General features: G+C 35.9%; 1 protein-coding gene across 1 annotated transcript; it reads left to right on the forward strand.

The window, feature by feature from the left end:
* The first annotated feature begins 405 nt into the window (after positions 1–405).
* PLS1 (plastin 1) lies at positions 406–27,754 on the forward strand. Its single transcript, XM_026040085.1, has 16 exons — positions 406–466; positions 11,218–11,326; positions 11,856–12,019; positions 12,451–12,580; positions 14,106–14,238; positions 14,705–14,786; positions 15,992–16,157; positions 16,249–16,391; positions 16,481–16,576; positions 17,314–17,509; positions 21,632–21,710; positions 22,846–22,960; positions 23,516–23,649; positions 24,281–24,404; positions 26,330–26,454; positions 26,944–27,754. The coding sequence occupies exons 2-16, from the start codon at positions 11,257–11,259 to the stop codon at positions 27,077–27,079; spliced, it is 1,893 nt and encodes a 630-aa protein (XP_025895870.1). The 5' UTR covers positions 406–466; positions 11,218–11,256; the 3' UTR covers positions 27,080–27,754.

Raw genomic sequence — 27,754 nt, forward strand, 5'->3', positions numbered from 1 at the left:
ATTATTTGGTACTCGTGAAGGTCACTGACAGGAGGATGAGCCCAGCAGGGCGGACCTGTAGCAAGCTTAAAAGAAAAATAAAAGCAAGGGGGAGAAAGAAATGTTTGGCTGCTTTGTTGAAATGTTAGGTTAAATAAGTTTTCTATCTTGCAAATTCTCCTCCAGAGACATGTTTTGCCCTGTGTAAAGAGTAGATTTATCAACAAGCTGATATTTGATTACACTTGATTGTTTTATCAGCAAGGGGAAGCCTGTAGCTGTGTTTTAGCTTTGCTAAACATTTGGAACTTTGCTCGGAGTGCTAAAAAGGGTGTTGCGGTGTAAGCAGTATTAATATTTTACTTGGAAAGTATCATGGCTTGGAAAGACTTTGCACTGGTATCTGGCAATTTTGGAAGACAGTGCAGTGCTAAATGCAGACTGAGAATTGTCACGACTGTGGGGCATTTTAAAACGCCTGAAAGAGGTACAAATCAAATTTGAGAATATGCAATGCTCATGCTTAATTAAGCAAAAAGTCTCCTTACAGAGGTGATCTGCATCACCAGCTTACAGGATTTTATCTAATGAGTACTGTGCCTTGTATTTACTACAGTGTAGATACAGTATCTTTCTCACTTTATAAAAATTTAGAACATTAATTTAAAAACTTTTAAAACAAAAAGTATTTTTATACTGGTTTGAAGTAGATGGATAAAATATAGTTGTTTATTGTTTTTGTAGAAGGGCATGGGTATTTTCATGTTCAGATGCATAAAACTTTAAAACTTGTATTTTTTGTATGGCTGCAATGTATAATTTAATCAAATGTTATCTGTTGTGGCCAGGTTAATAAAGCCTTTGTTTTTTGGTATGAGATAGTAGTGGAAAATACAGGGCTACAGGGCTGTTAGTTGCAAGTGGGCTAACATTTCAGGTTTGCTTCTGATTTTGCAATTATGGGAGAGAAAGGGGGAAAAAAAAACAACTGACCCCCGTAAGTCATCCTTAAAATATACTTTTACAAAAGACTAGGGCATCTGACTTTGAAATGCTTGGAATGCATGTAAATTCATGTAAAAGCAGATTTTTCCAAATGCACAGAGCAGGTTGTGAGCTAGAACAAGTATGTGGCGAGAGGGCAGCAGCCTTCATATGGACAACGGGAGCACAGCGAGGCTGTAGCAAATCCTGAGCGAGACGGCTCTCTTGTGCTGTGGTCAGGCTGAAATTCTAACCCTGACCTGGGACCCAAAATGAATATTGTTTGTTCAGCCCTGTCTTGCGGTCATGAGGGGACAGGAGTAGCGCACAGTGTTCTGTCCACGGGGCCAAAACACGTCGGGTGACTCTTGCCTGTTAGGGCACAGCTGGGTTTTCATGTCCCTGATCATTATTATTGTGAGAACTGAGTTATCTGGGGAGGGAAGGGGAACTGAGCTTCTTAGAAGGAGCTGTTGACTGGGATGGAAGAGCTTCCTTCATCCTGAAAAGCAGTTATGTACCTTCTCCAAGGCAGTTGTGTTTCAACTCCCTAGTTGTAGAGCACAGGCATGTCTTGCAGCCACGTTTTTTTTGGTTGTTCTGTGGATAAGTAGTTAGGCTTGTCAGCTCATAATTCAGCCTGTATGTTGCCTGTATAAAGAAACAAACAGATTTTCTGTAAAAGCTAGGATTCTGTAAACTTATTGCCTTGTTTTGATTTTGACTTTGGATGTCTGTTGGCAGTGTTTCACTTTTTCCTCTAATCTTTAGAAAGATCTCTATTCTTAAAAAAAAAAAAGAAAAAACCCATTATCTTAGCAATGCATCTTAAAGCTGAGGTTTTGAATAATTCATTAACATTTTTTCTCTCTCAAAATGATTTAAAAATCTCAGTAACTCAGGTCTCCTAGTATGTTCCTATATCACTTGAGCAAACATACCTCCTTAAGGCTATAAACCTGATAAGGGGTAGCGTTTATGTATCCATGGACTCTGCAGATACTGTATGCATTTGATATGATTCTACTTTTGCTGCAAATTGTAGAGCCTGGATAGATTGATCACCGAAGAAAGGCAAAACGAAAATAACCTATGAAATTTCCATGACGAAAAATCCTGGCTTGCTTGTAGTATAGTATCTAATCAGCCTAATCTTCTGATAATCCTTTGAACCATGCAGAGTTGAACTAGGAATTACCAGGTGACAGAAGGCTGTATTGCCAACTGGTAAATCAGTGAAAACTTGTTTTTTTTAAGCTGGCATCCTCCCTCTATTTGGAACCTGTAATTCACTTCCATGTGAAATATGTGCATGTCAGTTGAATTGCTGAGGACAGGAGAATGAAGTTGCATTTATATTATTGCACCTAATGATCTTCACATGATTAGCTTCTAGGGTGGCCTTGAATCTAATTTGATTAGTAAGAGCTACCCCTATGGCTTTCTGCGGCAGGTTGAGTATTTGCAGTGAGGTTTTTACTTCAGAGGCTGCCAGAGAAGAACGGCTCCTCCATGGGAGAGGTGGAAATGCTGTTTTCCTGGAGGGTGTTACCAGTTGTGGCACTTTAAGATCTCCCTCCCCTTTTACCTTTTAGGATGTTTGTTCATTGATAACTTTGTTCATAGTTTTGTTTTTTGTTTTGTGTGTTGCCTATGTGTTATTTTTACGCTTGGAGGAAAGGAAAAAATGATTCATAATTTTCCAGTTGGTCTAAGAAAAAGATTTTTTTTCTGAGGTTGAATCCTGTGGCAGGATGAATTGCATAGCAAAGAACAGTGACAGTGTGTGACGTGTCCTACCTCTTAGGCAGCACCGAAGCTGGGAGAAATGGAGGCTTGGGGTGGGAACTGGTAACCTTGCTAAAGATACTGCAAAAACATCAATGATATTTTTATTGCAGATTAAGCAGCTGAAGGTGAGTACCCTCTGGCTGTAGAAGTTAGAATGTGAAATCCAGCAAAATCTGGACAAATGGGGAGCATGCAAATTGTAAAGTTGTAACTTGCCAAGGGCAGCAACAGAATTTTGACAGTGAAACTTGTAGGAAAAGTTGTTAGGCTAGTGGATAGTGGATAGTCAAAAACCTGTGCTTTGTTTTAATGTTTCTGATATTTTTATTTCCTTAAATGCAAATACTGCAGTGGAGATAATCAGATCAAAGTTGCTGCTATTTGATTTGAATAATACTATCCCTTTTATAAATGTAACACCTAAAGTGTAATTTAGAGAGAGACTGGAACATCATAGACCAGTAGAGTATTATCCGTTTGTATAAGTTGATGGAGTTTTTATAAAATTTAAGATACTGGCCAAATTAACATTGAGTTGAAAAGTTATGTGAGAATCTGTTTGATTTTTTTAAAGTTTTTATTCCTTTGGACTATATTGAGAAGCTTTAAAATGTACTCTGAAGATAACATAGTATTTGAAAATAGATGCCTTTCCAAACTGATCATGTTAAAACTTTCTGTCATTTCATAATTTTGCAATTGATCTCATGTAAATTAGGGGCTGCCTCATGACTTCTGAGAAGTGGGTGCAGCTATTACTTCTGTTTAACTTTTCTGTTTGGTAATTAACATGCAGTGTTATAAAATAGTATATAGTGATATAGTAATAAATATAACAATTAGAGCACATGTGCTTGAGAAGCATATTAGAGAACATTCATGCAGGAATATTTATACAGGAAAAGTAATGGTGATTTTATGTATAATTCTAGTTCCATGTTGACAAAAGCTGTATGTGCATAAACTTAAACTGATAAATTGAAGGCTATTAAGTGTCATTTGCTTAGTGCATCTTTGACTCATTTCCTTTTGCTGTTGTAAACTTGATATGTAATGTCAGCCTAGGCACAAAAGAATGACTTGAGGGTGGAGTGCCTGAGCTCACTTGCTTTTGTTAGTGTAAGCTTTCCATTTATATTTTAGCATGGTTGGCCTTAACGAAATGTCACAGAGAAACCAGGTTTGGATTTTTCAATAGAAATTGTATCCTGCAGAGCAAAGATGGGTTTTATCGCAAGGTATTTCCTAGTTTCTGATCGAATTCCCTTGTGATAGCCACCATAGCACAAAGCAGAAATACTGCTACACCCAGAGTGGTGATGAGGTGAACGCTGCTTTGGAGCGTGGCAGCCTAGCAGGTTTCCCAAGCAAAGGTACCTTTGGTTGGAAGTGAAAGCCAGGTGGATGTGGAGGCGAGGTCAGGAGGGGAGAGGAGGCTCCTAGAATTCCTATTAGGAGGAGCAGAAGAGATCTGGTGATGGGAGCCTGCAGAGCTCCCAGGAAAGCAAGCCCTGCTGTGTAAAGGGCAGTCTGATGAATAGTCAGCATGGGACATAGTTTTTATTGAATGTAATGAACTGTTTTCTGGAGACTATGAGATTACTCATACAATTGCTGATGAACAACACAGGTGAGGAGATAACACCCAGAATGTCATATAAAATGAAACAGAATATTAAACTGATTGAACCAGGAGGAGAGATGAAATTGGTTTGTATTCAAGGCTCAATAAAATACATCCCAGAACAAGGTGCAGTATTATGTTGTTACCACTTTTGAAGTTTCTTTGACCAAGTGACCTTAATCTGTGCTGAGCCCCTTCCTTGCTCCTAGCACCCTGCTAATAAGTTTGTAGCTGGCCGCACTGCTGTAATGAAATGCTTGGTAGACCTTGCTCTCTGTGAAATGGAAAAGAGATATTGCTTTCCAAACAGTGTATTTAAATGTCTAATTTATATTCAAAAGGCAAATTTGGGATTTATGGATAAGTAGATGAGATGAAGGGATTGTTTCACTTCTCTGTTACCATTATTATTTTGATTTATAGTGAGCAGACTCAGTTATGTCCTATAACAGTGGAGGGACAGCCTATTAATACTTCATGTGAGTAACCTTCATCACAAGTATATGTAATTTTTAATTGTGGCTAGAAGTTGTCCTGATTGTGACTAAGTTTTATGTGTGAAACGTGGGAAAAATTATTTTATTCAGAGGTGAAAGTGAGTCTCCACTGTAGTAAGTCACACATGTCTTGGAAAAAATGGGCTGTGTCATTTACCAGTTTCACACCAGGTTTTCTGAACTCTTTTATGACTACTAGCTTGAGCTGCATAAGGGAAGGTAAACATTATGCTAGACTTATGGTAGCGTGGTGGAAGCCAAAGCAGCACTAAAATGATTCACACTGGGAGGATTAATACCCAGGTCACAAAGATCATGCCTGTTACAATCCTGGTGGTTTCTGCAAATGCTAATTTGCCAACACTCTAGAGGAGATGGTTGTTCTAGGGTTTATTTACCAAGAAGGCTCATCTACATGAGTTTCCATTTCCTGGGGGAATTTCCCATTTTCCCGTTCTCTTAATGCTGTTTTTGTCTTGTCTTCTCTGTCCTTGAGCGTTGTGGTATATAGGTTTTATCACTGGAGGCAATGGTTGTTCATTTTTAAATTGAAATGTTAGTGAATATTTTACTCAGATTTTTCATGCATGTAATGACTAAGTAACTGAGACTTTGAGAAACCTTTGTATTTGCACTAACAAGTGCAGTTCTACAGCAGTGTTAAACATAAGCAGATTTCTTTCGGAAGGAATTTCATTATACTTGCATAGCATTTGAGTGATATGGCTTAATGGACAGAGCCTGGAAGCTGAGAATAAAGCTGTTTTATTGATTACAAATTACATAGCTTTTAGCTGTTGAAATTCTACAGATTCAGTTGATTCCAATTGAGGTTGTTGGTATTGCTCACAGCTGAAACTTGTTTATGTTAAACACTAAGTCCTTACCTCTTTCTTACCTCTTCTATAATCTTTCTTTCCCTGATAAAATATTTTTATTGGGAAAACGAAACAAATATTTTAAGGTATGTGACAGTGAAAGTTACTTAGCTAGCATAAGTCATTTTGATTTATGGTTTGAAGTGTATTTATATTCCTACTATGCTTTCATTTTCCTTCTGTGTTCAGCGTTTATCCTGGCAGAGCTGGAATACCAAGCCCATGCTTCCACTGAACTTTCACCAACGCGAAGGTTGTGCATAATAAAACCAAGAGCAAATGTCACTTCACCAGATTGATTTGATCCAACCTTTAGTTTGGAGCAGAGTTCTTGGGCTCTTATGTCAGAAGTTCTCTAAGGAAACGTACTTTTTGTTTCCATGTCCTTGAATTTGTTGCCTGTTGTGGCACAACTGCATAATATTTTGTGTTGCATACTTTTATTCGGTTCTCACTAATATATTAGGAAGTTTGTGTGTTATATTTTTATTATATAAAATACATAGTTTAGAGCATTTATTTTAAAGATTATATTAGGTGCAATTCTTCTGGTTTTCCCAAACTGAAGATTTTGTTCCGGATTAAGGAGTTAGTGTTTTGTAGGCAATATCAAGAGTTCTATGAGACAAAGCTTATCTCTGTTTCCAATGCTCTGTATTATCTTTTATTTGTGTACTACCTTTGTATTCTGAGAAAATCTACCTGTCACTGATGGGAGCAGAGTTGTGCCCACTGTTTTCACACACAACCCACTTGCAAGTATGCACTATATTGCAGGAATACTTTAATTTGGCTTCCTCTCCTAGGTTACTTACAACCAGCACATTATGAATTGTTGTATTCTAAACATCAGGAAATGCAGCAAAAGCAGTAATGCAATGATGTGTATTGTTTTATGTCATCTTAGTATCCCAATTTCCCAGAGGAAGTCACTGTCTTAGAATGCTTTAGGCCTGTTCGTGTGTTCATTAATACCACAGAGTTTGTAAACAAGTGCTTGTAAAGCAGTGAGGGAAGGAAAAGCTGAATGGCACTTTCTGCTCTGGTATGGAACTTAGAAGATGAGTGTTTGCTTCCCTGCTTTATTCCTGGTCTGGGGCACAAGGATGAATAGGAATGCTGGGTCTCAGCAGCTGTGAGGCTGCAGCAATTGTGTAGGAGGTTGTCTCCCACCTTCTGCACTAGACAAGAGCATCAATAGTGCAGATGGAATAACAGATAGTAAACTGTTAATAAACCTAGACACAACATGGCCAAGTAGCAATTTTGAGGGTTTCTGTAAGTCTGGCTAAATTTAGATTGATTTTGAATGAGCAGGCATCATTTTGCCAATACGTATGGGCTAGACACATTTTTAAGTTGCTAGTCAAACACCTAAAGAGGGTTAAGCATTTCCAGTACTTTACTGGAGGCAGCTGAAAATCCTAGAGCATTTAGAATAATAACTAATCAACAAAATCAGAATGAAGTATCACAGGGTTCAAGATAATCAGCTTGGGCAGTAGTGACCCCAAATTGTTAGTGTATTTAAACTGTAAGCAATTAAATGCAAAAATGCAATGCTTCAGGAAAGGTATTGCTATGAACTCTATATGCAGATATGCAGTAGCTTTTTTTTTTTTTGGAATCACTTTCTTAGATGTGCTCCTTCTATAGCAGGTGAGTTTTCCACTGATGTGTTTTCTTGCTTGTGCTGAATGCAACAATACAAAGCACGGGTAGGCTGAGATCCTCTTGAATGATGCATGTGAAGGAAACTATGTGAAACTGATACTGTTGATGAATTTGCATGGCCATTCAGTGTCCTCGGCAATCAAAGGCAGCTAGAGGCATTTTGTTTGGAAGAGAAGGTGACTTTTCAAAGTAACCAGATATTTATAATAGTACAACATGCTCTTGATCCTGACTGAAGTCTGGTGAAATTGTCCTGTTAATTGAAGTTATTGTGTACTTGCACAACTGAATTCAGATAGACCCATGACCAGTCTGACAATTAGATGTAGTAGCCTGTTTTATTGCTTATTCCTGAGTCACCTATGTTTATCTTGAGGGCATAGTGTAAAATGTTCATTTTTATTATTCACCAGTGATATAAATTCCTATAGAGTGAATAGTTGAATGCAAGTCTTCTATATAGCATAAAGTATGTATTTCAGTGATACAGTTTTACTACAATGATTAGTTTGATACTCTTCTAGGAAAGACCAATGTGAAATATACTAATTCCTCACTGTTTAATTTAGAGATCCCTTTCCACTTTAATCATTCTGTGATTCTCTGCCTCGGTTTGGCCATGTGATATTTGAAGAACTCCTTTGATATATTGTAGTTGTTATATGCTGTATAATTATATACTATACTAATACTTTTATACTATATATTATAATACTGTGAAATAGGAAATCCTTTTTCAATTGTTTGTAACTGTACCATGAATATATTAACTACACACTGAGTCTTTCTTCAAATACTGTTGGTTGCATAATGACTGAATATATTTATTTCCTTCCTTTATAAAATCCAATGCTCATTATACAGATGGGCTAGATTGTCTTATCTTACTTTGGGAGGGTGGTGTGCATGAGCTAAGCCTCATCTACTTTAAATGACAGATGTGTTATTCTCCCCTACTAACATCTCCCTGAGTCTCTTTTCACTGGTAAGAGGAAGATTAACTTTCTTCCATATTCTACACTAGTGCAAACTACAGTATCAAAGATTATAAAATCAATTGACCCTATTGATTCTTCATTCTGTGATCAAGATGAAAAGCAATAAAGGAATAGACTTAATTGCTGATACAATCGCTTTATTACATACCTGCATTGTAACATCTAAAATAATTGATCCTTTCATGTTAAAGAATTTGTTTAGTTAGTGCATAATCACGTTTTATCTTTGGAGTTTGAGAAATATAAGCTGGAAAAAAAAGGGTTACCAGGTGCTAAACTTGTTATACAATCACAATGTCTCTCTGAGAGGTACAGCAGAGTCTGTTACAATTACATACTGTAGTTGTAGATCGCAGATGCTGATACCAATACCTGATTATTGACATAAATGGAGTAGTTCTTATGTATAACTTGTATTAAATAATTATCCTAGCCTGGCAGTCATTGGAAACAACAGATTTAAGGATGCTGCAAGAATAGTGGTATTTGTACCTGAACCAGAAGAGGGGTGAGTGTAAAGCCAGACAAAATATAATTAACAAAAGAAAATAGGCTCTTGAGTTGATATTTGTAATGTCCCTTGCAGTTGCAGAAGCAGCTTCAGCATGAAAAGAGGGCAAATAGAAATTGAAGAGCTGGAATATAAATTTAGTTGCCTGCAGGGATGCCAAGCAAGCACTGGGCTTGCTGATTCTCTGCTGGTTTTTTTGACAGCTTTGATAATGGGTCAGAAAAGGGGCAGGAACTGCTGTGTGCCCTCCCCTTTCTCCTTGGGCATTACTCAGACAGGGCCGCTCCTGCGCACACACAGAGATGGCCTGGTGCATCAGCAGCAGTTTTATCTGTCTTAATGTCGTGTGTGGAACGTTTCCAGGAAAATCCACTGGATTGTCTTCAGATACAAAGGGCCTTCCGGGTGCAGGAGGCAGGCTAGCGATGCATGGCTGCTGTCAGTTCATGTTAAGCATATTGGCTGGGATTAAAAAAGAGGATCAAGGGGCCTTTCTCAGCATGAAAACAGTGTTCGTACTTCCTCTAACCTGGAGCAGCAGAAGATGCTATAACCTAAAGACAGACTACAGAAAATCGTAATCCCATTTGGATACTGCCAGGACACAGGCAAATATGTGCTTTGTAAATAAAACTATTTTTCAGGGAATGGTCATAATTTCAATAGATGTGCCAACATATGTGAACTTTTTTAGTTTTAAATCATGTGGGAGTAGCCTGCACACTTTGGGTGATGATCAACTCTCCATGTGCAGAGTGCTTACTAGCTTAGGGGTTTCTGGTTTGTATTGCAGTTGCCCGAAATGTCTAGCATTTTTAGGTATTGTCTTTGGTTGTTCAAGCTAGATCTTTCCCAAACACTGAAAATATAATTGCAACATTTTTGGCATTTAATTGACCAACTGATTTACCCTGTAGCTATATAATACAGTATTTAAAGTTGTCTCTTTAGCTTAAATTAGAGGTATTAATTAGCTTTATTCCGTTCATTCAAGAACAGAGTATCTGGTGTTTCTGAAATAATCTTTGGAAATCAAAGATGGCTGTTTTCCAACACTGAATGTGTTGGAAAATTCAAACTGTAGGAAAAAAAGTAGAGTAGAATAACTTTGAAATTTTTCAGAAATTGTTTTTGATAGTCTGACTCATGCTAATAATACCAAGTGATTTTGTAAAACTGCCTTTTGACCTTGTGTTGTTAAATATTTTACTTATGCTTTGATATCTTGTTCCTGTATTTCAAATGACCATCCTGTGTCTTTTCGCTATTTTGCAATCCTGGTAGTTTCTTTCTTGATACATATATGTTTTTATTATTTCTTTAATTTTCCAAACCTTATTCTTTATTTTGATTCCTGGTCAAGCTCCTTACACTTCAAAAATGTCTGTGTGTAAGGCCATTTTTTTCTGAACTTTGGGGGTTCGTTTTGTTTTGTTTCTCAATATGAAGGGTATATGCTGCTAGTAAGCTTAGCAAAATGTACAAGTGGGATTTTAATCTAGTACGCTAAATAAGATTGAGTGACACAAAGGAAAAAGACTTAACTTGCCACCCACACTCAGGGCTGTGTTCTGTGGAACTCGGTCAGTCCAAATATCCTGGCTGAATTCTGCTTTCTGGCTACCTTCAGCTGCGTGCTGATTACTTGTCTATTTTCCAAATATGTTGAATAACTACAGTTTTTAACACTTCAGTATTTTCACATTTTAAAAATGAATCTAGCTTTTGTTGAGAAAAGCTAGATGCTAGAAAAGGCTGTCCTTTTTTTCCCCTAAAAGACTGCATGTAAATGAAAGTAGTGAGATTCATCCGACTTTTGCCTCGGATTGTAAGTTATAGGAAGGTACTTGGAAGTATCCTGCTGAGTTTAACTCTTGGCTAAATGCTAGTGCTTGGTGCAGCACTAGGTCATTGCACTCTCCCCTAATTGACTATGAGAATACATTGCACTTAGAAATTTATTTTTCTAAAATTGTTTTGTTGAAGTGAAAGGTTAAGAATTTGACACTGGAAAACTGCTCAAGCAGTGCAAGTAGATTGTTGCTTAGTGTTTATTCTGTGCAAATGAAAATATCAGCTGTGTGAAGTTATTGCTGTTATAAATTCGCAGGAAAAGGAATTGCTGAATATATGAGGTACTTTAAATGTACTTCGTATCATTGTAAGACAGGCAGGCCTGGAGATGACATTAGGGTTTGTTACCTTGTGTTGCAAAGATCAGTAACTTCTGTTAGGATGTGTTTAGAATTGATGCCTTATAAAACTTTGTGTTTATTATTAGACATAAGCAATTGAGGACAACTGCTACTGCTGTCAGAAGATGGAAAACAACATAACTACCATCTCTCGTGAAGAACTTGAAGAACTAAGAGAAGCATTTAGTAAAATAGGTATGTTTTAGCTGAGAAAATAAGGGTGCTATTAATAGTGCAGAGCCGTATAGGTTTTGTGAAAGAAGTCATTGTGGAATTTGTGTTTTGATATTGCCATGTTTTGTTCTGTGTTGCCAAATTTCAACTCATTCTGAAACTCTATAGAAGCTACCCAGAATAATATGGATTACAGGGAAATTAGCATAGAACAATCAATGTCTAAAGATCAAGTATATTTCTCTAGTAAGCCCTCCTGCAATGTGTTTTTCCACTTTCTGTTACTGATTGTGTTCTGGGGTTATAAAATAATCCTTAAGAAAATACAATACAAAATGACACAGTTCCTAACCAATTGTGGCTCTCACTCCCATGCTTTTTTCATTTTCTTTTATATGTATTAAAGCCATGGGGAGAAATACAGTTCATCCAGAACTGCAGTGCCATTTCTCACTTCTGTATTTGTATCATCTGGGGGGTGTGGGGTGGAGGTGTTTGTTGTGTTGTGGTTAACATGAACATTACAACAGTAAATATTCTCATTTTACAGATATTGACAACAGTGGGTATGTCAGTGATTATGAGCTTCAAGACCTTTTCAAAGAAGCCAGCCTTCCCTTGCCTGGCTACAAAGTCCGGGAGATTGTAGAAAAAATTATTGCAGTAACAGATAGCAACAAAGATGGAAAAATCAACTTTGAAGAATTTGTCTCTGTAAGATATTCCTCTCAAACTTTCCTTTAACTCATAGCTGATTGATTTTTTTAATAACTTTTCTTATTACAAGGAAGTGTTAGTTAAGTTACTGCTTAAAGTATAGAATGTGTTATGTACTTTAATATGTTTGCTTCAGAAAAATATCTGTGCTTTGCTCTTCATATGATATGCAACTTAAAGAGGGATAGAGATGTATGTGTCAGCAGGAGCTGATTGATGAGACTTACCAAGAGTACAGGAAAGTCATTCTTCCAATACTTCTCAGCTCTTAAAAATGTTCTTTAACTGCTTGAAGAGTGACATGCTAGGAATTCCTATGTCTAGGCTGACTGGCTGTAGGAATATTTCCTGACTCTAGAGACAGTACTTAGGTAGTTGAAAGTATGATCAGTCACAAAAAATGTCATCTATTTTTCTCTTTTTTTCAGATTATTCAGGAATTGAAAAGTAAAGATGTTAGCAAATCTTTCCGAAAATCGATAAACAAAAAGCAGGGCATTACAGCAATTGGAGGGACATCTTCAATATCTAGTGAGGGGACACAGCACTCTTATTCAGGTAAAAAAAAAAAAAGGAAAAAAAAAAAAGGCGAGGGGCAGGTAACATTGTGTTAAATTTGGACTACAGAGAAAGAAAAATCTAGTGGAAAATGTTGCTATTGAAAGAAATTTAATGGAAGAAAAGTACCTGAAGATGCGCAAGACACTTGTTTACTAGTGTACTTCCTTAAAATGTGGCCTGTTCAGTTTGCTGCTAACTTTGTGCTGCACCCAGAAGTAACATTTTGTATCTTTGCCAGAGCAAAAAATGAAAATAAGCACTGACAAATGCAAACGTATAAATAATTAGTCTTTGGGGGAGGAGGGGGGCTATTTCTAGAAAACAGATATCAGAGTTACCTTGTTTTTAGTCGTATGGTGCCATAAAAATGAGTCTCCATTCTCATTTCAGAATCCTAACCAAAATAAAAAACAAAACATATATAGGCTTTTTGGCTGGAACGGCCCCCTCAGCTGTCTCAGTGCCATTACAGAATTGTTCACAGCTGTATGGCTTTTGCCTCATGCTTGAGAAGCTGCTTTTTAAATCACCTGTGTCTTTCTAGCCTCCCCTGTGGCATGTCACATACATTGGTAATTGTGCCTAATTACTTGGCAGGTTGTGAGTTTGGTTGTGATTTCAGAAGTATATTAATTTTTTGTCTGTGGAAGGATCGTGTGATTAGCTGAAGGTGACAATACCCCATCTATCCGAGTATTCTCTTAGTAGCAGCGTTTGCACTTGGTATATCCTCAAAGTAGAGGGAATATTCCATCTCAAAGGATACCTGATCAAGTCTCTAAAGCAAGTTTGTAGGATGGGCTCTAACTCTTTAGACTCCCTTTTATTTTGAGGGGAGAGACACTGGCTTGGTTTTGTCAGGCAACTGATTGATGATGAGCTGAGTGTGATGATGTGGTGGAAGTGTAATGACTCAGATGTAATTATCCATCTTGAACATTTCTTGAGCAAAGGGAAGAGAATGCTACCTGTACTCTGGCAATATGGGTACTGCAGAGTGGTTGGATTTATTCTGATTCTGATGAGACAAAAAATCTGTAAGCTAGATACGGAGAGAGAGAAAGAGACTGTTTAAAATGGCCAAGGTACTGGGTAAATAGAGCAGAGCAATTCTGATGATAGTCTCAGAAATGCTGTTAAACTCAAGTCCTAGGAGAAGGCAAAGCAAATATGTTGCATTTTAGACCAAAGCTATAGATATTGATATGTTACACAATTTTGATTATGAATTTTGGTTTTCTCAGTGTAATCACTGAGAAACTAAACTCATTAGGCAGTATTTTTATCAGTATATTATGATTCCTACATTACCCTAGAGAAAATGACTGAATGTTCAGAGGGTGCATTAGGATAAAGATAAATTTGCACTGCTTTTTCTTGCTTACTTTGCTGTTCATCTGATTTCTTTCATTATTGGCCCCTTTGAAATTGAGGGACTTTGTTGCAAATGTAGCTTTTTGTTTGACCCTAATTTGCTGTTCATTGGTATGTGTTCATACTGTGTTCATATTGCTCTTTTCAGAGGAAGAAAAAGTTGCTTTTGTTAACTGGATAAATAAAGCTCTACAAGATGACCCAGACTGCAAGCATATCCTCCCCATGGACCCTTCAGATGCCAGTCTCTTTAAATCCCTTGCAGATGGCATTCTCCTTTGGTGAGTCTAAAGCCGAGAAGAGAAGGAAAAGAAATTCATCTCAAATTAAGTTTTAAACACAGGGAAATTCAAGGATGTTTTGGATTAGTATTCATTCGTTAGAATGAATTCATTCATTAGTTCATTAGTATTGATAAGTTAATCTTTGAGAATCTTGAAGATGTAAGATGCTATATGAATGCAGAGCAGACATTTATTAGTTTACAATATAAATGATTTCACAAGATACTAATTTGTAGTTATATTCTTCTCAACTTTTTTGATAATACAGCCATGCTTTGCTCTTTCAATATAAGCAGCTATTCAACTAAACAATTATTTAATAGGGAGAAGATAGTTAGAGGAGGATGTAGTCCTTATCACGTAAGGTGTCTTTACAGCCAGTCTAAAGTACTAGTGTTTTTATAAATTATAAAATGTTTCCTGAGAAATGTAATCTTGAATAATTTTGCCTTTCCCTCCTTAGCAAAATGATTAACTTTTCACAACCTGATACAATTGATGAAAGGGCTATAAATAAAAAGAAACTCACTCCTTTCACAATTTCTGTAAGTATTACATGGTTAGAAATCTGTTACAAATGATAAAGTAGAACATATTTCTATAGCTTTAAGTATAGTCTTCCTGGGGTACAGGGAGGGGAGGGACAAAGTCATGTATTTTAAAATGTTAAAGCATGAAGTTGTATTTTGTAGTGAATATGCTTGACTCTTCTGTGTCTTAAACTGCATTCTTTCCATGTTCACTATCCTGCTTTTTGCTTTAATCTTGAGAATTACTTCTCAAGATTATTAAACACTTAACAAGTTATACAAAATAATTTTAAACTTCTGAGTGGAGGACAACAGTTGCTAGAGCAATACAGTATAGAAAATACCTGTGTGACTGCATGTATGTGGTAGAATGATGTATTTTCAGTAGTGGGAAGTACCTTGGATCGAAGATGAGAAGCTTTATTTTAGTTGTGTTAAATAAGAGAAGGTGGCTTGAAGGTATGAGCGTGTTTGAGAACAGAAAATTAATACCTTAGCTTGAGCAGAATAGAACTTATCTGGAACAGGGAAGTAGAGCCATAAATTGTTAACCTAGTGAGAAAAGAAAATGCTAATTAAGAACTTCTCAAAAGGCAATATTTTTGCTTGGTGCACTTGAAATCACAGATTATGATATTAAAGTAAGAAACGTCAAAACTTATGACACACTAAATTCTGCAAGTGGATTTTGTAATCTCTACCTATTTAAAAAAGATGCATCAGCAAAGATGATGCTACATGTGCTTACGCTGTTTCTGTAAGTAGTGAAAATGACACAGGAAAATACAAATAGTAATGTAAATAGTAAAATACAAAAGATATCAGCAGCCTCTTGCACAGAGCAAAGTTTTGTATAAACGCATATGTCCACAGGATTGATTGTGTTGTTTTGGGCAATATTGTTTAATTTGTGTTTGTGATACTAATGGATTACAAAAGTTAATTTGGTTAGACTATTCTTCAAGGATCCAAGCTGTGTAAAATGTTTTAGTGGGCTCCTATTAATGGTGTCAATACTATTTTGTGTTGAATTTTGCTAAGACAACTGATTTAAAGAAAGAGTGCAATGCTTTATTAAGAACCACTGACTTATTTCTTATGATTTCAAAAACTTGCCTAATAACCTTGGAGTTATGAACTTGCACTTGCAGTTTTGTTATGAGCAAATTTACAAAGAATCACAACCTTTGTAACTTGTTGAACGTTGATATTCCAAATAGGAAAACCTAAACCTGGCCCTGAACTCAGCATCTGCTATTGGCTGCACAGTTGTCAATATTGGATCACAAGATTTGCAGGAAGGAAAACCACACTTAGTATTAGGACTGCTATGGCAGATCATTAAAGTTGGCCTTTTTGCTGATATTGAGATCTCCAGAAATGAAGGTAAGAGGGTATAATGTGTTCAGTTTGTTGAATTAAATGCTTTGAGACCATGATAGCAATGATTTCAGCTTTATTTCAAACTTGCTTTTAGCTCTCATAGCTTTGCTAAATGAAGGGGAAGAATTAGATCAGTTAATGAAGCTTTCTCCAGAAGAACTCTTGCTACGCTGGGTCAACTATCATCTGACCAATGCAGGGTGGCAGAAAATCAGTAACTTCAGTCAAGATATTAAGGTATGGAGTTATTAGACTGTTAGAGCACTACATCACTATATGAGAATAAGTATTTGCACGTTTTAAAATATTTCTACTACTCATTTTAGGATTCAAGAGCGTACTACCATCTATTAAATCAGATTGCACCCAAAGGAGATGGTTTTAAAGAAGTTCCCATTAAAATTGACTTTTCAGGGTTTAAGGTAAGTATGCTGAACATAAAGAAGATTATTGGAGACCTCTATCCATATGCCTAGCATCCTACAAAGCTGTTCCAGGCGCTGCTTTTTTTGTAAAGCATACAAATGCTACATGAGATTCTTAAAGGAAACAAATTTGAATGAAGAAGAATCTGAGTGAAGGTCCAGGAAGGTACTAGAACAGAATTAGGCATCCTCAAGTCTAAAATTTGGAGCTATATGATCCAAATAAGCATTTTGGAGCTATAGTTTGGAGTTGTGTGCCTTTTGGAGTTATCTTAATGCCCAACCTTTTTCCTTCTAATTGGGTCCTCCACAGTGATTATTACAGCATCCTGCTTCAGTTTTGCTGCTCTGTAATTTACAGGGGGGCCTCTGTTCTCCTGTGAAGAGATCTTTTTGTTTGGTTTTATTTTTGGGGAAGGGAGGAGGAAGTGTTCAATACAAGTTGTCTTGTTCATATGTTCAGTTTGTATGTTTGTGTTTTCTTACGGGTTATAAACCAGTATCAATAACATGTAAGATGGTTTTTGAGAGCAAGTAGAGTATACAAATGTTGAATTACTGGCTGTTAATTCGTTCTAACAGTAATTCAGTTACTGACTCATTTCCTCCTGAGTTGTTAACTACAAGTGCTACAAAGATGAGAGACAAGTTATATTCTGTATTCTATATGTGCTGGTGTTCATTGCAAGTTTAATTTTTATTTTGATTTTACTTTCTTTTTGTCCTGTTTTCAGGAAAAAAATGACTTGAAGAGGGCTGAATATATGCTCCAGCAGGCTGAAAAATTGGGCTGCAGACAGTTTGTTACTCCAGCTGATGTGGTTGCAGGCAACCCTAAACTCAATATGGCTTTTGTTGCAAATCTCTTTAACACGTATCCAGCCTTACACAAGCCTGACAATTCAGAATATGATCTCAATTTATTAGAAGGTACTCATCTTGCTAAGCATGTATGGGATAATGTTAGAGATCTCTTTTTTAGTGTTTCTTTTAGACTGCAATATAGAATCCCTGTGTGATGGTGTTAACAGCAGTATATAAAGCTTTCTTGTTAGCTTTCAGTATCAGCTGACAGTAGTAGTGCCCATTATTCTAAATATTGGAATGTGGAACTTTGTTCACTTGTATTGGCCTGCCTAAAGGCTATTCCGAAATAATTTTGTATCACTTCATTTGCAGGAGCAAAAAAGTTCTATTTTCCATTCTAGTTTCATGTGTTCTTTTCTATACTGTTTATATTTTACCTGACATGCAAATTTTGGCTTTTCCTAATTCAGAGTACTTGACTATGCAATTGTAATAGCTTTTAAAAATATTTTTCAGTATTTGTATCAATATTTAAACTGTATTAGCTTGCTCTTTTGAAAGGTGGAAAACTGATAAAAAGAGCCTTCTGGATCAGCAAGCCGTATTGCTCCTATGGTATCAAGTTTGGAACTTTAACGTTAAAGGGACAGTTCTCACTGCTTATTGGCAGCAGTATGTGACTGTTCTCCTTTTTGTGGACCAGCTAATCCTAGATAACAAAACAGGTCCCGTGAATGTATTTCACAGTTGTTCTCTGATCTCAGAGGAATGGTGAGAATGAGGCTTGCTGCAGTCAGGAGAATCACCAGCAATGTCCACACATTCCTCTGCACTGCCTACTCCTGCCTTCCTATTACTATTCCTGTCAGGTTTCCTTACTGTCTAGGTGAGTCTATATTCCCTCTTTCCTGCTCCTTCTCTTTCCACAACTTGCCTGTTCCACTGCACCCCTACTCAACAAATGCTGTATTTGCCAGACCAGTCTTGTCTCAGGCTGCCTTCTCTGCTAGTTTTGTGCATGCCAGCTGTGGTGGAGGTGTTAAAGCACAGGAGACAGTGCTTTGTATCAGCTGCCCTGTCCCTTGTCACTGTAGGTGTCCAGGAAGAATGAAGGAAAGGTCTGTTCTTCCTTTGCTGCAGCTTTATTGTAAATATATACAGGAAGCATATGGAGGTGGAATGTGTTCAGTTCAGCTTGTCTCTTCTGAATAAAAAGCTGCAGCTAGCAGAAAGTCTTTACCGGTATTTGAAATATTGAAAGCTTGTTTCGAATTTTATTGGCACAACACAAAAAACTGAACTGGTTTCTGAACTTTCCTAAAATATTTAGATGAGATAAGTCTCAGCAAAACAGATTGGAAAAGTTATAAGCCACCGACTATATAAGCACAGTACTTGGTAAGTACTGGACAAATTTGAACTGCTATTTACAGTATAGGCTTCATGCCATTGTTACCGTCCATGAATGTGAATTCATATGATGGCATATAGATACAAACAGTCAAAGTAATTTTTTCAGCCAAAGAGCAATATTGTTAGTGTGAGATTTTCTTGTTACTTATACTTCCATAAAAGCTGGTGGTTTTGCTGTCTTTTTTAATGTTACTGATGTATAAAATAAGACATTCATTTTGATGTAATTTCATCATAGATGGGCTGTTGTAATCTGACTCATAATTTATACTGCTTTCCTATTTTGCTTCATGAAATGCAGATTTGACCCCTCCTAATGTAGGTACTGTATTTAGTACTTTTCTGTACTCCATAGAAGTGTTTGTTCTGCAGTCTTGTTTTTCTAGTGTTTTAAGTAACTCTGTCCTTTTCTCTGGTTGATTTTTTGCATTGTTCTTATTTTTCTGTTTTAATATGCTGTTATAATTAAGGAGGAGGGGGGAGGGACTAAAAGAAGCATACAACATATATAAATGATGACAAGGCTTGAACTTGTCAACTGCTCTTTAGTTCCTTCTGTGGGCTTAACCAGTAGGAAGCTTCCACAAACCTAGTTCTAAAGCTCTAGGCTTGTAAATAGGTGAGGATAAGTGGGTGAGTAGAGTTTCTCAAGAGTCTTTGTTTTTTCCAAAGATTTCTTCCCCATTATCTCCCTAAGTATTGACAGGTCTGTTTGTTCCTTGGTTTAAGACAGAGTATTGGACACAAATTTCAGTCTTCTACCACCCAGATAGTCTGATGTCCATTTTGATATGTGGAGAGCGCATCCCTCAGGTGTAGCAGCCTCCACAGCAGAAGGAGGGAGGAAGAGGAGGAACTTTATCCACCCACATATCCTTCAGTATGTGTGCTGCCTCTGCTGCTGCTGTTGCTTAGTCCATTGGCAGCCTTTAAGGCTGTTAGTACGAGAGGGTTTAGGCCAGCTGAACTTGGGGTGCAAAACTGCATCTTAAACTCTGTTGAGCTTAACTTAAAATGAAGAGTTTAAGTATTTGAAGTCCTTTGAATACTTGACCTCATCCTTATGGCTACTACCCACTCAATTCCATAGTATAATGATCTCAGAGAAGAAGGATGGCTATGTGAAGGATACTACCAAATTGCTCCTCTTTCTTTTGTGTAGCTCTTCCCCCTTTCTGCAGTTTTCCTATGATTTTGGCTATCTGCTGCACCGCACAGCAGAAGATATGCTCCTGATAGGATCACAAGGTATATTTTGAATGGAGAGAAAAAATGGGTCAATTCTCAGCCATCTGGAAAACTTATGAATGCTTATGTATTGCATGATAAAGGGATTGTTTAAAGTGGCATATTAAATATAGTATGCTATCTCTAGTTTCTGAATTCCTGCTAGCCACAAGTGCACTTCCCAGTTTGCATGTTTTTCTTCCTGCTTGTCCATTTCCAATTCTTTTGGTGGTATTAAGCATGCAACCTAAAATTCTGGGTGCAGTTGCAGAGTATCTCACTGAGTATATATTTGACTTCATTTAGCCTTTCTGATATACAAGTGTCCCTAAAGTACTCTACAGCTGAAGATTTTCAGACTTTGCAAACTAACCCCCAAAATCAGTAACCTTATAGACTTTACCAAAAAGGGGACTTGCTTCAAAATATTATAACCTCTTATATTACTATTAATAAATGGCACTTATTTTGTATCATACTTCTGCTTGATCTTTACCTTTTTTACAGAAAAATAGAAGTTTAATATTTTTGTCCAGGGATGTAACAGTTCACTGTCTTTGAAATTTTAGTGTGGAAAGAAATGAATGAGAACAATTGACAGCCTGAAGACCTTGCAGAATAGTATTTTTCTTTTGGCTTAGCATGTAGTGATTTTTTTAGTGACTCTGAAGCAAATAGTAGTTTGAGTTGCATATAAAATACCTCAACTTAGGAGGAAAAAATGAATATATTTTTCTAATTAACTTGGCTTATTTTTTATAAAATTGATATTTTCAGCAGAATAAGCCACATATGAAATCTTTCTTAGAAATATCTAATTTTGAATTACAGCTTTGATTAAATGTATTTTGAAGTGAATTCTCTTATAAAAGGGGAAGACACCTAAGTTTAAACTGTAATCTTTTGGTCTAAAAATTCATGTTATGATATAACTCTATTTCTTGAAAAAGTAGGAATAGATTTTCTAATGATAAACACCCCTTTAAACATTAACTTCATTTCACAAAAACATTTAATCTGTATTCAACCTGAATTTCAGCACTAAATTATACAGTTTTCACACTACACAAATCTCTCAGATAAACTTACCCACCTACAAATAGAACAAACAAATCAACAAAATTCTTATTCAAAGATTCTTACCCTTTAAAGGGGAGGCAGGGAGGAAACTGCTTCCTCCCAATATCCTTTCTGGTTTTATTCATTGGATAATCAGCCTAGCAGAACAAAGCTATGAGGATATTCCAGGCTGAGATGTCCGGTCTAATTATTGTATGTCCTTCTTAGAGAGCTAATGGTGTAAGCAGCATTGATTCACAACAAAATTGCTACAAATCTATTGTTTAAATATTAAAGATATTGTATTTTTTAGTATGCAGATAGTGTATTGCTATATACTGCTGAGGAAATAAACCTTACAGAGTTTATACTTAGTATGTGATAACTATATGTATTAGACTACTGTAATAGAAAGAATGAGCTCTTAAATCTAAGACAAAAAAAATAGTGCAGGAACTATTTATATTAACTTGATGATTATGCATATGAGTCATTTAAATCTTCTGCATCCAAGTAATTTATAGAGAATTGTGCTTTTCTGTTCAGGGGAAAGTAAGGAGGAAAGGACATTTAGAAACTGGATGAATTCCCTAGGTGTAAGCCCATATGTTAACCACTTATACAGGTAAGAGTTTTATTTTTCTTCTCTCTTTTGATATTTTTTTAAATCTCCCTTAGATGTAATCAAGTGGATATTTTTGAGCATCTGTTATAGTTAAGTAATGGTATTAAAGGGAGTCTTTGCTTCTGTTGAAATAGTGATTTCCATGTTTTGTTCCACGTGGTTGCAAGAGAAATTACAAAACTAGTCTGTAGAACCATGTTACTTTATTTGACTCAGGATACAAAAATACTAGACCTATGTTGTTGTGTATGCTTCTTTATTCACTTGTTTTGGAAGCAAAAATATGCTTGGAAAAAGACAATTTGCGTTTTATAAGACATGTTTTTGGTTTTATAAATTTAAATTTTATTAACAGCTAAAAATAGCTTAAATGGATTGATTTCACTATGGAAAAGACAGAAAAGGAGATATATTTTAGTGTCTTCCTTAGATGTACCTGATCACTTTCAAATTGTGCTAGTAGTTAATTTAAATGCCATCAATAAAAGATATGATAGAGAACAACTGTGAAATCTGCTTTCGTATGCTCCTGTAATTAATTGTTTCTCTTATTGCTGCTGCCAAGCCATATACTCTATAAATGGCCTAAAAGAGTGCTTGCAGCTAGCTACTAATTTTAGTTGGCAAGCTGCTGAGGGTCATCAGGAAGGTAATTTGTCATAGGAAGACATTAATACTTGAAGTATACTGTTTTTGATTAGTCTTTAAGGGTGAGAGTGAAGAGTATGCCTGAGTATTTAACGTTTTGTAAAGTTCTCAAACACTAAATCCAGATCAATAGATCTTCAGATCTATCAATAGACTGATAGTATCATCAGATCTATCAATAGATCTGCTTACCTAGATGTTACCTATCCTAAGTAAACAATTAAAGTAGAAAAATCTTCTCCTTCAGTGAGATTTGTGAAAATAATTTTGAAGATAAAATTTCCTTATGTGATGTCAGGAATCAATACATAGGATAGGTTAATCTCTTTGAAGACTATAACTACTTTTTTGTATGCAACTGGATTTTTTCAGTAGCTTTAGGTACACTTCCAGTGGTCTGATCTACTGATGTAGATCTGATGTAGGTACTGTACTCTCATTGTGAACTCCATCTTTTGTGATAAAAATATTATTTTTCTTTGATTAGTGACCTTTCTGATGCTTTGATAATCTTCCAATTGTATGATATGACTCGTGTGCCCGTTGATTGGAGCCATGTGAACAAACCTCCTTATCCTTTGCTCGGGGGCAATATGAAGAAGGTGCGTAGATACCCTGTGATACAGTGCAGTGTCGCTGCTGCCCGTTGTGCAGTTTGTAGTATTCTATCTGTATGTTCGTGGGACAGTTCTGGCAAGAAAAAAGGGTGGAGGGAGGAGTTTTCTGGGTATTACTTCAAGAATAAAGATTTATCAGGCATATTACTTTGGATTTTAAATCTGGATAGTTTTTTGTAATACTTAATGTGGTGTCTAACTGGGCTATCTAAGTAAAAATTTGGGATGACATGGCTATTGCCATGCCTGACAGGGCATCTAATGCCCATATACCAGGAGAAATTTCCCTTCCATAGCACTTGTATATTCTTCCAGCATAATTTGTGCATAATGTTTTTATCTGTAAGAATAGTAAAGCTGCACTGTGATTTCAGTGTAGTATAGAAAGGCTATCTTTCTATTCAAATCTTTTTCCAGCCTTAAATCTTACTATGAGTAACACTAAACCAAACTGAGAATACATATGGATTATAGGTCCATATTGTAGAGATTTTAATGTTCTTTACTGATTATTTGTAAATGCTAAACATTTATTTCTAGATTGAGAACTGTAATTATGCAGTGGAGCTTGGGAAGACAAAAGCCAAGTTTTCCCTGGTTGGTATTGCTGGACATGATCTAAATGAGGGCAATCGAACACTGACTTTGGCTTTGGTTTGGCAGCTGATGAGAAGGTAATGTGTTCCTTTAGGTATAGTATATGCATTATGTGTGTGTGTATATATAAATATATAAAATGTATTTCAAGGCAACTTAAGACAAGTGTTCAGTTCACCTAAAATAAACAGGTGCATTCACATACATGTTCCCATCAGGTGCAAATGTTTCATAATCTGAGTAAAATATCATACTCTACAGTAAAGACTGGCCTAAAATATAGATAACATGATTATACAGTGATGTTTTTGTAATGATAATTAATGCTGTGGGAAGTACTACAGAGAAGATGAAACTGCAATAAATTCAAGGTCAAAATTGGCTATCTTCACCAATTTAAATAAAACAATCTTTTGAACCCTCTGTAATGGAAGAACAAATTTCATGATGTTGGGTTTTGTTTATGGAAATAAACTTCACTAAAATAGGCTGCAATACTGCTACATATATATATAGTGTTTGAAGAAATATGGCAATTTAGAAATTTAGAAACTAGTTAATAAAGTAAAGATATCTTATGTCGATATGTACTTGACACCATTACTGCTCTGAAGTAATATTTCATTTTGTTTATTCTTTTTTCCTTTAGCAGAGAAGTGTTCTGTCATTCTCTTGATTCAGATTCTGATTTTATTTTCTTTATTTAAGGTATACTTTAAATGTATTATCAGACCTTGGAGAGGGGGAAAAAGTAAATGATGAAATTATTATTAAATGGGTGAATCAGACACTTGCAAATGCAAATAAGAAAACTTCAATTAGCAGTTTCAAGGTAATCAATTTACTTTCCTTCTTTCCAAATATAATCAGAAGTGGGATTTTTAATCTGATCTTGTTAACAATTGGTTTTGACGGTGGATCGCATTACATAGACTAAGCCCATCAGGAAATACTTCTGAGATTCTGCATCTTCAGAAGTATTCTACAGTCCTATTAGTAAGAAATAGCAAAAAGGAAATTGTAATTGCTCTTGTAAGACTAATTAAACTTTCAAGAGGAGTTTTTGATCAATTTAGGTGTGACATGTCAGCTGCCTTCAAAATGTTTGAATTTGTGCCCTTTTATATTTGAGGGTATAGAAGACAATTCTGGAAATTAGATTTTTTTCCCCATTTTTCACTAGTATCTGTTCAGAATCCATTCACTCATATGCAGAGGCAGCAGAGGGAGCCAAGTGACCCAGCTCACTGCTCTGCAGCTGTAGCCTTGCTTGTGTGCACCAGAATGGGCCCATGTCAGCAAATACTTCACAGTACTGCAGGAACCTTTTCCCATTCAGTAAACATGAGTAAACTGATGCAGGAAGTCTTCATTTCACTTTTTTCAGGTGTTAAGCATGAAAAGTCACTTATGTGAAATTTGTCATGCTGTGTGAATCCTCTTTAGAAATGGAGCATTGATAATGGCACACAAATGTAGCCTTTTAATACAGGTTCATTATACCCGTTGAAGCAGTTATAGACTGATGTCATTCACAGCAGGAAGATAAGAGCCTAGCAGGTAAAATAATTGAGATCTCATGTAACGAAATTGAATTAGGTAAGGTTTAGGCATAAGGTAATATCAAATAATTTGATACAACAAAATACTCTTTTTCCTGTAGGAGAGGATTTAGACAGGTCTTGATCTTATTTTCTTCAGTGGGATACAATTTATGTGGAAATGAGAAGTATAATGCTGGTATAAATAAGTTTAAATTACTGGCATCTTTTTTTGCACTGTTCAGCATGTCAAATCAGTTATAAAAAAATCATATATTCTAATTCGTGATTTGAATGTTTTTCTGTATTATTGCAGTACATGGTGTAGCAGATAAATGGAATCTCTCTGACACTGCGTTAGGACTAAGAAAACAAAGTATTGACAGTACTTTCTGGTGCTTTGGTTTATGGTCTTGGAGACATCCCATGCTTTAAGATCTCCAAATAAAGTGTATAGTACATACATTATATATACTAATTATACATTTTATGAATAAGTAGTAGGGGAATTTTGTGGGACTCCAGTGGATTTGAAACCTTAGCTGTAACCTTAGTTCGTTCCATGACACTGGTGAAGGCAAAAACCTCATGGACTTTTGTGCTAAGCCTCTGAAGAAATGCAGCCAGTCACACTGGCCCTCTCATTGTTGGTTTGATACTATCTTGTACTAAGCTGCTTATCAGCCATAGTGGTGGGGGGGAAAAATAATTGTGGCAATAGCACATGCTATTTTAAGAACAGAACAAAACACTTCGTATATTAAAGACAAAACACAGCTGGGATCCTAATACTAGCTTTGGAATAACATCCGAGTCCCAAAGGCTGTAAGAAGAAGGATATATAGGCAACCTGCTGGAAGTAGTTCCAATAAGGGAGAAGGAGTAGTAAGCAAATGCAACATCTTTTTATTGCTTTGGCAATTCTCATTTCTGGATTTCTTTCAAAGGTGTTTTTTTCTTTGTTTTTCTTTTTTTCCTCCTTTAGGGTAGAGGTGGGTTCTGCTTTCACTAAATGGATTTATGCTCTTTGTTTGCATAGTAATACCAAGATTGAGAGAACCTTTAACAGATTCCACATGATAAAAACATTAGGCCCCTTTTTAAGAGACAATAGTACACTACTGTCTTTCAATACATACATAAGATGTGCTGTAAGGCTTTTTGCATTATGAAAGCAGAAAAATTCCATGCTAATTTTTATTGTCTTTTCTTTTAGGACAAATCAATTAGCACTAGTTTACCTGTTCTAGATTTAATAGATGCCATTGCACCAAAAGCAGTTCGCCCAGAAATGGTGAAAAGAGAAAACCTTTCAGATGAAGACAAATTGAATAATGCTAAGTAAGTTTCAAATGAATGCTTTATTTTCCTTAAAGGCAGGATATACAACGAATTGATGATGTTATAAAAAAGACTTAATGATTTATTAATGGTGAAAATTTTCCTTAATACAGTTTGATTTTTTCAATTAGAATAAATGAAATTTTAGGAAATAATGGTCTATAGCTATTTTTTCATATTCAAAACATGAACTCAAATGCACTGTTGATATGACCTACCACAACTCCATTGTAATTGATTTATTGATAGCCTGCCATAACTCCTTTTGTTTTGAGAAAAATAAATACTTTGATAATCACTAACAAAACATTTGCCAGTACAATTGTTAATATTGTGAATATTTTTCCACAATAATGTAAAATTTATAATATCCTAGAATGTAAGTACTGAATGAATAGGTATGTCCTGTTATTAAAATCTGTTGTTGTGAATTTGAGCTCCTTTGCAGATGCAAATAAAAACTATTCTGTTCCTGTGATTTTTTCCAAGGTATGCGATTTCTGTTGCTCGAAAAATTGGTGCTCGTATATATGCTCTCCCGGATGATCTGGTTGAAGTGAAGCCAAAAATGGTGATGACAGTGTTTGCATGTTTGATGGGAAGAGGACTAAACAAAATAAAATAATGAAAAAATGAACAAAATATTCCGCCATGTTAAGCACGATGAATGCCTCAGTTTACAGAATTCTGAAGCTTAGTCCATATAGAAATAGAGAAAATTTGTATACACAAATATGCTCTGTAATTATATTTTAATTATGTGTTTATATTAGATTTCATTCAATTTTGTAACACTGATTATTTATGGATAATACTGTTTTTAGAATATGTTAATTTCACACAGTTGTATTGCTTTCAGAAGAAATCAAACATGTCAGTTAAGCTTTGTTCGTATTACTTTCCATAGTAGGTAAGAATTTGCATCATTTTACACATGCATGTTTGTCAGGACCTATTCTGCAACATCTTTAGTTTGTGGCTATTACTCACATGTAGTCATACTTGTGTGAAGGTGCATTTCATTGATATTCCATTGATATCCCACCAAACTGCATAAAAGTTAGCATCCTTGCCTTATTCTGAGAGCTCAACTCCTGACAGTCAATGAATCTTGCACTGACTTCAATGAAAGCAAGTGAAGGCTGGACAGTCTCTGGAAACTGTACTGATAAGCTAATATAATGATAAAGCAAATGACACTTTTTTGGGGGGAGACAAATTTTACATATATAGCTGTAATTAGTCCTGTAGGTGAGCAGGAACATTTATGGTTTGTGTCTTAAGAAAAAACAGGAAATAG

This window comes from Nothoprocta perdicaria, unplaced genomic scaffold (assembly GCF_003342845.1).
Source record: "Nothoprocta perdicaria isolate Ctin4 unplaced genomic scaffold, notPer1 scaffold_25, whole genome shotgun sequence".
Lineage (NCBI taxonomy): Eukaryota > Metazoa > Chordata > Aves > Tinamiformes > Tinamidae > Nothoprocta > Nothoprocta perdicaria.